The 11,523-nt window shown below is 32.7% G+C and overlaps 2 protein-coding genes across 2 annotated transcripts; one reads left to right on the plus strand and one right to left on the minus strand.

Moving 5' to 3' along the window:
* The first annotated feature begins 388 nt into the window (after window positions 1–388).
* LOC131628124 (CBL-interacting serine/threonine-protein kinase 21) lies at window positions 389–3,427 on the plus strand. The gene is made up of 14 exons (XM_058898999.1): window positions 389–628; window positions 729–863; window positions 953–1,060; window positions 1,143–1,214; window positions 1,298–1,351; window positions 1,504–1,629; window positions 1,728–1,817; window positions 1,908–2,033; window positions 2,115–2,222; window positions 2,309–2,428; window positions 2,555–2,620; window positions 2,722–2,796; window positions 2,878–2,990; window positions 3,083–3,427. The coding sequence occupies exons 1-14, from the start codon at window positions 467–469 to the stop codon at window positions 3,129–3,131; spliced, it is 1,404 nt and encodes a 467-aa protein (XP_058754982.1). The 5' UTR covers window positions 389–466; the 3' UTR covers window positions 3,132–3,427.
* Window positions 3,428–3,807: 380 nt separating this feature from the next.
* LOC131628129 (uncharacterized) lies at window positions 3,808–10,904 on the minus strand. The gene is made up of 10 exons (XM_058899004.1): window positions 10,284–10,904; window positions 10,103–10,170; window positions 8,513–8,583; window positions 8,084–8,356; window positions 6,809–6,972; window positions 6,665–6,720; window positions 5,659–5,711; window positions 5,456–5,576; window positions 4,444–4,541; window positions 3,808–4,244 (listed from the first exon to the last, which is right to left on the minus strand). Exons 1-10 carry the CDS (start codon window positions 10,544–10,546, stop codon window positions 4,173–4,175), a joined length of 1,239 nt encoding a protein of 412 aa, XP_058754987.1. The 5' UTR covers window positions 10,547–10,904; the 3' UTR covers window positions 3,808–4,172.
* Between the last annotated feature and the right edge of the window lie 619 nt (window positions 10,905–11,523).

Here is an 11,523-nt window from a genome sequence, read left to right on the forward strand (position 1 = left end):
TTTTGGATCAAACATTTTTTATCTATTAAAATTTAATTCATAATTTTTAACTTGATCATTTACTAATTGAGGCTTTAATATAAAAGTAATCTTTCCCATCTAATACACACTACACTAGTAATTATCTCTTTTGTTAACAAAACTCTTACTCCTATAGATTATTTCAGTGGACACTCAACACATTAAATCATTAACTTCATAACAATTTTTCCTTAATCTTTCATTAATATAAATTTTAAATATAATCACTTCCTTATAAGGGATGTCATGTCATTTACAACGTGGCATTCTAATTGTCACATATCTTAAGTAAGAACCATATAAATAAAGAAAGAAATAAAGTTGATCTATATGATTAAAAAGCAAATATTTTTTCCATAAAAAAAGGAAGAAAAAAAACTTTCTATAAATAAAATAGTGAGACATAGGTTGCAGTCACAGCTTAGTGAGAAATAACTTGAGAGAAATGGTGTCTTCAAAAAACATAGGAAAATATAGACTTGGCAGAACCATAGGAGAAGGTACATTCTCTAAGGTTAAGCTTGCTTTCAATGGCAACAATGGTGAGAAGGTAGCAATCAAGGTCATTGACAAGAATATGGTCTTGAAAAACAATCTTAAGTATCAGGTAAACCTTATTTTTTGGTCCATGTTTTTTTTCCCCTTCTTTAGCAAAAAAGTGATTTTTCACATAAGTTAATCAATATTAAGACTACAATATATTTCAGGTACAAAGTGAGATTAGAACAATGAAACTTCTACATCATCCTAATATTGTTAGAATTCAAGAGGTTATTGGTACAAAGACAAAGATATACATTGTGATGGAATATGTATCAGGAGGTCAACTGTTGGACAAGATGGTGAGAATAAACAATCTTTTGTTGTTCAAATGTTATATACTTACAATTATAATTATGATGCTTGAATTCTGATGATTTTGTTTATGCAGTCATATGTTGATAAGTTGAATGAATGTGAGGCAAGAAAAATATTCCAGCAACTTGTTGATGCCGTCGATTATTGCCATAACAAGGGAGTTTTTCATCGCGATTTAAAGGTGAGTTAAGCAAATTTCTGTGATTTTTTGCTTAGAAATAGGATATGAAACCTTAGTTGAACCTTTATGTATGACAATACAGCCAGAAAACTTGCTTCTTGACAGCCAGGGAAATCTCAAAGTGTCTGATTTTGGATTATCTGCATTGAGTAAGGTAAAAATAACTTTTTTAACTTCATCACTAGTTCAGCAGATGTAAGATTTTTAATCGATGATTGAATTTTGATATATTGACAGCCTAATGATGTCCTAAACACAAGGTGTGGATCGCCGTGCTACGTGGCTCCTGAGGTAAGATTGAGTGTGAGAAAGTGTTGGCGAGTCTGAGAGAGCATTTGAGAGCAAAAACGTGCTAAAGAACTCTCTCGGACTCCCCAACAGATACATGTATTATTGATTCTAATACTCTTATAATCAATCACCCTTTTACTTCCTCATTGTAGCTGCTGATGAGCAGAGGGTATGATGGAGCAGCTGCTGATGTTTGGTCATGTGGTGTGATTCTTTTTGAGTTACTGGCTGGTTTTCTTCCATTTGATGACCAAAACTTGATGAGCTTATACCATAAGGTATGCATATTAGCAAATATGGTAATAAAAGAGAAAACAACTAGTATCTGATTCAACTAATTCACATATTTTGGTAATTTTCATGTGTGAAAATATAGATATGCAGAGCAAAATATGTATGCCCCCCATGGTTTATTCAAAGTCAAAAGAAGTTAATTACCAAAATACTCGAACCGCATCCTGAAAAGGTAGAAATTCAAGAACAAGTACACTGTGCTTAGACTCAAAGTATAACTGATTGATACTAATTTGCTTGACTTCCTCCTGATCTCTTGCAGCGGATAAATATTTCAGATATTATTGAAAATGAGTGGTTTCAAATAGATTACAAACCATCTTGTGCGCATGAAATTGATCCGATTATTAACCTGGATGACAAAAGTGATGCTTTTGACCCAATTGAGGTAATTTGTTAACAAAATAGCAGACATGGAAAAAACACGATTGGAGTTATGGTCCAAATTTTCTAACAATATGTTGTATAGGATAAAACTACGAAGTCAACAATAACCAAGTCCTCGAGCTTCATTAATGCGTTTCAACTGATAGCCATGTCTCAGGACCTTGATCTATCTGCACTTTTTGAAGAACAGGCAAGTCTACAAATCTTAAAGGGTATTTAACTTATCTACATGGTACTTTAACTTCAAATGCTAAATGTTATGATTTTCGTGTTTAGGATCACAAGAAGCAGATAACAATGTTCGGATCCCAACATACAATCAGTGAAACAGTAGAAAAAATAGAAGCTGCTGCAACAGATGTGAGACTGTCAGTGATGAAAATGAACAATTTTAAGGTCTGAATAATGCTTAGAATTTGATTCTTTAAGTGCGTCAATGTAAAAAAAATTTTTGGAGGGAATTGTGAAATATTAACCTTTTCTAGAGTCTTGCAACAAATGAACTTTGACTCTTAATATCAGATGAAAATGCACCCAAAACAGACATTGACTAGATGTTCTAGATCATACTTTGACCTATCTGCTGAGGTAATAATACTCATACACTCCGTTTTTTCCTTTTCGTTTTTTCGTTTTCTTTATTAGTAACACAAGTTCATTTCTTTACTGATATGTTTGAAACCTGTCAGGTGATAGAAGTTGCTCCGGCTCATTGTGTTGTACAAATATCAAAATCTGCAGGAGATCTAAGAATGTACAATGAAGTAAGAAAACATATTACGTTAGCTTAATATTCGCAAGCTCAAGATCGTTAGTCTGGTTACTAATTTAATTTTGACTATCAGTTTTGTGAAAGTTTATCAAGTCTGCTGAAAGAAAAATCTAGTATGTCATCGCATGACCGAGACTCGGTGGATCAATGCAAAGTTAGCAGCAGAGAAAAGAAAGATGATGAATGGTATAATAAACCTAATTTACATAACTAAATTTTGATGGTATTGGTTTGATAGCACCATTTTCTTATTAGTGGTTCTCATTTGTCTGTTTCAGCTATGCAAAGCCAAACCATGAAGATTTCCGTGGCTATAACTCTGCTTGAAGAATGATTTAAACCCTGTCTCTATTATTTTATTGAAGTTCATCGTATAACATGGCAAGGAGAGAACAAAATATTTTCTCAAAGCTTGTTTTTTTACTCAAGTATCTCTTATTTTCTATCTTCTTGAGAGAATCAATTTTCCTGTGAATTCATTATTTTCTTCATTGTAAAATAATGGGAATTATAATTTTTGTGATAATTGAGATTTGCATTAATCTAATAAGCAAAATCTGTAAAAACATAGGGATATATATAGTGAAAAATATAGAAATAAAAAACAACCACACTGTTAAATCATGTCAACTTCAAAGCAGCAAAGCATTACTGTAATATTAAATTTTGTTAACAGTAGGGTAAAATATATAAACAATCTTACAATCCAGCAGTGAAGAAACACCTTACAATCATACTCATTTTCTTGGAGTATATTAAATAGATAAAGCTTAAGTTTACAATATTTTCCAAGACTACTTCTTTTTCCCCATCTAAAAACTGTTACAAAATTTCTTTAAAGGATTATGTGATAAGTACTGATTTGATTCCTTAAGAACTTGCCTACTAAATCAAATGTCAACGCGTAAAACACCTTAGAAAAACGGGAAACTGGGCAATTACAAGGACTTCTGTAGGAACATAAATAATACTCAACAAAGGAATGGTGTAGATACATTTCCAATGCAAGAAACAATTTACCAAATATATCATTTGTTATAAGGTTAAATTCCGTTCATGGAGTTTTAAACAAGCTGCCTGGATCTACGACAAACATCTTTTCACAGAGTAAAGACAGATTGCAATATAGACACCTTTTTCGATATGAAATTCTCAATCATGTGAATATATGAACAAGTTACTAGGAATGAAAACTGATTTAAATGAAGCTGCACAGCAATGAAGTAATCAACTTTCAATGCTGACGCATAACAAAAATCATATGTTGGAAATTTTCAATACTAGATATTCAGGGTAGAAGAAGACTACCACTGTCCATTGCTCACAACATTGATTTGTTGACACTGAACTCAACAATAGTTCTAGAGACTAGATAAGGAAGTTATCTATCATGTGGAAGATCACATCGGAACCATCTGAATGCAACCAATAGATTTTCACCTAAGAGCAAAAACAGACAAATAAAAATATCAAGGAAAGGCATCTAGCTGAAGCTGTGGCCGTTATTATTAATTATTTAGCTTAAACTATGTAAACGATCTTCAAATAATATCTCGTATGACACTTCTTTTTGTATAGCAAATCCCCTTCATCTAGAGCTGGAGTTCTAAAGTAGTTGAAATAAAGATAAAAGCTTTACCTGGATTGTACTGTGAGCAACATACCGTTGTTTACTCTTCCGAAAGCTAACATCCACACGCTCCCAAGGAACCTGGGTGAGACCCCTTATCATCTCCTCTACAAAAAGCGCACGTATTCAATTTTTGAAAGCTTAGTTACAATAGACACATACACATTTTGAAAATGAAATCATTTCAAACTTCAACAAAATAATATCTTAGACTAGGATATATTATAACATAAAATTGTATACTAGGATGACTTGTTAGATTTAAACAAACAATAATATTCCGAGTAGAGAGCTAAGTATAGATATGAATTAGGTTTACTTTTAATATACATTGCACTAGTTTTTATCTGGTTTACACAATTTTACTCACAAACTGCTTAGTGGCTATATATCAAAATTTGGTAAGGGAAGTCAATTTCAAATCCTGTGGGTTGGAAGCTTGTGAGAGTACCACCAATCTACCAGATATAATAAAAAAAACTCAAATTGAGAATTTACGAGCAGGTTCGTGGCAAGAATCATTTCATCATGCTGAAACCCAAAATTGCAAGAATCATTTCATCATACAGTTAAAAAGAGGAAAGGAGATTCTGCTACCATAATAGAAAAAAAGCAAATGCAGAGAGGGAGAGAGAGTAGAAGAGAGTTTGTTATGAATTGATAATGAAAACTCTAACCAGAGTTAGTTACAAAGAGATATTTATAAGAGAGTGGCAATATTTATAAGAGAGTGGCAGTGACAGCTGTAACTTCCAGCACTGCAATCTAAACTAACACTGATATATAACTAATCTTATAGCTATACTCTAATATCTGCTATACTTCATTTTCCATTATCTTATCTGAATGTTCTTGAACTAGACACTACTAATAATCCTACCAAAAAATGCACGACAATCCTCGAAATAAAAATAAAACCTGAGACAAAAACTCATCTTCCACCATATACTATTTCACCATACTCCTTTCACAAATACCAAAAGAGACATCAATTTTTCTTCTTCAGGAAAGTGAAACAAACCTTCTGTGTCAATTGTTTGATCTCCAACATTAGTAGATTCTTTGGCGGAAACATCATCAACAGTCCCAACTTTGGCGTGTACAATGTGCGGGTATTTCTCATCAATTAATTGAAGATCAAACTAGCATAGAAGAAGAATGTAAATTTAGTCTCTGTAATCCATGTAAAACATTAAAATTGAGAATCATCAGAAAGTCTATTACTGTTGGAAGTTCATGCTGACGCCGAATTGATGAGGTGCGCCATCCAACCATATCTTTGATGCAGGTCAAGAAATTTGCAAGATATATTAATTGTTGCTCTATCTTAAAGTTAGATCTACATCATTGTCACAATATATAGTTTGAAGAAAATAATTAGCCCAGGTGGTCGAGAAGCCTGGACAGAGAGACAGTGGCGAAGCTCTTAATTTTGTTGGGGTGCCAAAGAGCCATAGAATATATATAGAACTATTTTAATTAATCGTTACAAACCATTAACTGGTGCAGTAGTTAAATTTTGCTTGAATTCACAACCTTAGATTTGCAAAACCTTTCACCTCCCACTGCACTGCTTAACAGTCATAGTCATTCTATGAAATGAAAGATATATATATATATATATATATATATATATATATATATATATATATATATATATATATATATATATATATATATATATATATATATATATATATATATATATATATATATATATATACACATTCGTTACTATTATAATGTATATATCGATCGTATTAAGAAGAAAATTTTGGGGTGGCCATCCCCAAGCAAATCTGCCTCTGCCTGCAGGGCTGTAAATAAATGGGTCATGCTAACATGTGCCCTAAGGGCACATGTTAAGAGCTAAATGTAGAAACTTTTACTTAGAAATTGTGCATTGTTTTCATAAACTTTTTATAATTAATGTGTTTATTACGTTTTCCAATATAAATTTACTATATTTAGGTTTCTTAACATGTGCCCTTGGGGCACATGTTAACTATATCCTAAATAAATTCTAATATTTATCATAGTAAACCCTAGTTATAATAATTTCAATATCATGTCTTTGTCCAAGTTCCACTTCTTAATAACATGAAAGCTGCATGTTCTAATGTTTGACATGGGCTATTGACACTATATCTATATCATCCATTTGCCTTAAGCTTCTGAACAATTTGAAGTTTGATTAACAAAAAAGAAATCTAACTTGGAAAGAGGATACGATCAAAGTTTGCATTTGCATATGCTACTCGGCGCCTGAATGCACGTAGAGCTGACCTGAACAATCATTAAAAATAAAATTGAAGTAATGAAGAGTTGAATGGTGGCATGATCTAACAAACTTAAATGACTTGGTAATACTAACATAAATTTTAAGTCATCAGAATCCTCAATCATTCGGAGGAGAAGAGGAGGCTTTCCATCATCATTGTCCATAAGAAAGAGATGCTTTCCGGTTCTCCCTACAACTAAGTGTGCAGTTTGAGATGCTCTTCTTTCAAGGAAAGAAAGGCCACAAAGAAATGGAAGCTACAACAACCGAAAAAATAAGGAGCAAAAATAAAAACACCATTTGCAAGGTTCCAGTATGCACATGCTTAGAGTCCTTGCTCCAACACACAATATAACCAAATATACCTAGGAAACCTATCTCAACATAATATAATTTTGTTGTTTGCATGGTCAGAGAGTTGATTCACTATAACATGAAAAGAGGGACAAACAAAAAGAACCCAACAGTCTTTATGTAAGATATTATAGCAATTTAGAAAATAAATATTTGTGCTACTAATTGAGCTTGCTATGAAATTTTGCATTAAACTTTTCAGCATGTCTTCAAATATCCATACATGCACGGGAGAGCCTTTGAAAGTAGCTGGCAAAATTCACCGACAACAAAACAAATTTAAAGATTTTTTTCTAAAGTTAATTTATACTAGAATATTAATTACTAATCTTCAGTTAATAACAGTGCTGGAATCACACCGATCAAATCATATCATGTGATTTTTGAGAAGGATAATGCTCCATTACATGAAAGCCAGTTTGTAACTTTCATATCTAAGTTTAATTGTAAAGGAACTTATTCACTTTTGGTCTTTCTTGTACTTCTTTCTAACCCTTTGATATCTGGTTTTCTCTTCTCTCCCTAATAACTCTACTCTCTAAGGAAATAAGAAGGAACTCACTAATGATTTCATTGATGCCAGTGTGTTTGCACAGACATGCCTCTTGTATTCAATTTTTAGTTAACAGCATTCAAAAGCTAAAAGATTTTAACTTTGGACTGTGATAGACAAATTAACCAACCAAAAAGCAGAGTTGTTTAGCAGCAAAAAAAAAAAACCAAAGATGATTTTATGGAATTCAGCAAAGAAAATAACAGCAATAAGAACAAGGGTTAAATAAGTTTTTGGTCCCTATAAATATTGCAGTTTCATTTTTAGTCCCTCTTGGGTTTTGGCAAAAGGCAGGGAGGGACAAAAAAATGAAAACTGCAATATTTATAGGGACCAAAAACTTATTTAACCCTAAGAACAAATAGCAGATGACTAATGAAAGTCAAAAGAAAATTAGGTAAATACTATATCCATGATGTTGTAGCTTGATACACCACTGTTCATATTGAACTTAAATCTACCTGTTTATGTCCTCTTGAACCTAGATGAGGCGTTGCAAAGGTTATAAAGTTCATTGGCTCTAAACCAGCGATTCGGGCTTCATAATTCTGTTCAATGCAATTCTTTGTACATTCTGTCTCCTCTTTGCAGTTGCAAATAGTAACTTCAGCTTCTGATGTTGAAGAGTATTCATAAAGTCTCGCAATGGCATATCTTGCCACCAAGCCTCCCAAAGAATGTGCAACAAAGGAGATCTTCTGCAACCCTGGCCAGCGACTAACAACAGATAGTACCTAGATAAACATCAATTAAGTTTAAAACTGGAGATTCAATCATTCCAATGTGAATGAATTATCACTAGGTCAACAACATAAATCATTTCCCACGGTAATTTAAAGTTCAGGGAAGTATGAGAGACTATAAGGGTCAAACTGCTACTACCAAAATACCTCTTCAGCTAGCCTCTCACCCATTGTATCAACACCATCAAACGTCAATTTTGAAGAATTGCATTCACTGCCTGTTTACAATATATCATGTAAAATCAAAGTTGACTATGTTCTTTTATAAATTCACAAGACAGCCTACGATTAATAACTGAGCTGCACTCATGTCATACCATTTAGCTCCAACATTTACTAAAAAATTGAGTTTGTATGTGTTTGGAAAAGCATTGTATTAGTAAAATCACGGCAGAAAATCATGTTACTTTAGAAGCTTAGTTTTCTAGCTTCAATATTTTCACGTCAACCAACCATTGAAACGCACCTATGGCACTTGCAGTTGCAACACTAAACCAAACAGACTTTTTGTTATTTTTATCTGCCTCTTATTAGGACAAACAAAGAAATAGGTTTAACTACACTTTTAATCTCCATACAACCAAAATTAACTTTTAGTACCCATTTGTATAACAGGTTTTTGATCTTGTTTTTGCTAACTTGTGTATGTTTTTGATAGTAAAGTGATGTGACAAAACTATTCAACCTCTTCCAACCTACTGAGCTCCTCCAACACTTCGTCATCGATCTTTGTCTTAGCTCCAAGATCTCATGGTAGTTGAGCATGAGAAGCTCAATTCTGCAAAGGCAACACAATTCCACTTTGAAATCCTAGACTCTATTGTGTCTATGGTTTTAAATTGCGGTCCGCAACTGCAATTCTGCAATATTGCTGATGCGATAGTCTCCGCAACCACAATATTGTTGATGCAGTAATCTCCGCAACTGCAATTGCAACCACAATATTGTTGATGCGGTAGTCTCCGCAACCGCAACCGCAATATTGTTGATGCGGTAGTCTCCACAACCGCATTAAACTGCAATTGCGGTGTGATTTAAAATCACATGTCCGACCGCATTAGGAATTGCATCATACAACTTTGCTCATGTTTCTTCAAATATTTTCATAAAAACTCAAAATTTCAGAACCCTCAAAACTAAATCTACTTTTGTTGTAAGAAAAATCATTACATTAAGTATTTTTCAACAACATATTTCAAATACCTCTCAATTAAAATTTACACTGCAAAGCCTGCAATGCACACTGCGGCAACCACATTGACCTCAATCGCAACACCCGCAACCACAAGCGCAATTTAAAACCATGGTTGTGGTCTCATTAAACCAGCTTAATTGATAACTATGTAGGGACATCAGATGCAAGGGCACCCGTTCGAATCCGCGACATCCCACTTATTCACCTTTAACATGTGTTTGGTTCTACGGTGAAGAAAATTGATTTTAAGTGAATTGATTATTTAAAATTGATTCGGGCTAAAAATGAGTTGAAGGAAAAATTATTTGTTTGAATAAATTATGTAAAAGTGAATTGAACAGTAAAATTAAGTATAAAAATTACGTTTAAACTCAAAAGCTACCGATTCTAGTTTTAAATAGCATTATTTCTAAAAAAGCATAATCAATTATATTCGAAAGCAAACATGTTAAAGTCAATCAATTCTAGATGCTCTAAACTTGAAACCTCACGCACACTTAATACGACTAAAGTAATGAAAGGAAGAAGGAAGAGTTAGTTACGGTGGACGATGACTTTATCCGGAAGCTTCTCAAGAAACTTCTCCGCCGCATACCTCCAATCAGCAGAACTGAAAAACACCAATCACATTTCAATAATATTCAAACTTGGAATTCACAATCCAAAAACATAATCCAAATTTTCCGAAACAAAATCCAAACTGAAACCGAAAATCACCACTACCTTCCAACAATGCCATTAACCATAACAACAAGGTGCGGAGGAACCTCAAGAGGCTCACCATCAAGATCAGTCTCCACCTTCGAATTCGGTTTCGGATTCTTGAAACAAGTAATTCCGATTCCAAATCGGCGATGAAATTTCATCTTGATGATCCAAAAACCGACGAGAAGCGATCCGAATATCGGTGGCGTAAGGTTGAATTTGAAGTGAACAATCGCGATGGCGATTGCGAAGCACAAAGCGTAAAGTAGAAACGAATTCATTCGTTCAGTTATTATCGTTTCTTCTTCTTACTCACCAACTCAGATTTCTTTTGTCTGTAGTACATTAATCATTATTGTGCTTTCGAAATAAATGAACAAATTACTATTTGTTTTTGAAGCTATTATACACATAAGGGGGAAATAAAGAAAGATGCTTCCCTCAGATGCAGTTTTCATGTCCTTCTTGGGAATCATGCCTTTGAATACTCAAATCTACCCGAAATCCTTTTTGCCACATGATTCTGCTTTTGGAAACTTTAATCTAGTGACACTTTCATTATTTTTGTTATGCCCAAATCAGAGAATATAAAAAAATGATGAAAAATAATAAAATAAGATAAATTCTATTAAATTCCATCTTTTTAATCAATTCAAACAATTTGATTCTATTTCATTTCAACTCTTCCATCAATTTAAAGATGCCCTTTAGAAAATGATTATATGCCGAATCACTTTAGTTAATTTATTAAAATAAATATTAAATTAATTATTTAAATTTATTAATATAATTTATTTTAATAAATAATTATTATATAGGCAAATATTATTTTGTTGACAAAAAAGAAAAGAAAAAAAGAACCTAACATTTGAAGTCTAAGAATAAAACTTTTAATTTGTTCAAAAAAACAAAAGAATAAAACTTTTAAAGTGAGATTTTGTAAAAGCCAGGCAAGGATAACTGTTTTTTTCTAACTAAGAAATTTGAGAAGCAAAGTACACTTATAATTATAGCTTGTTTTGAATTTAATGTAGTGTATATGTTTGGTACATCGCTTTTTTTTATGGCAAATGCACATCTTTAATGACATTTTGATAATAATTTGTAACTTTTCACACAAAAGCTAGACATAAAAGTTTCGCTAAAATTAAATTTGCGTCAAATTCAACGTCCCGTCAAACATACACATAATAGATGTTTTCTCTAATACTTGGTAGTTATAGATTCAAGTGTAACTATTCATGTCGTGAATTCTTTG

Source organism: Vicia villosa, linkage group LG1, assembly GCF_029867415.1.
Source record: "Vicia villosa cultivar HV-30 ecotype Madison, WI linkage group LG1, Vvil1.0, whole genome shotgun sequence".
Taxonomy (NCBI): Eukaryota; Viridiplantae; Streptophyta; class Magnoliopsida; order Fabales; family Fabaceae; genus Vicia; species Vicia villosa.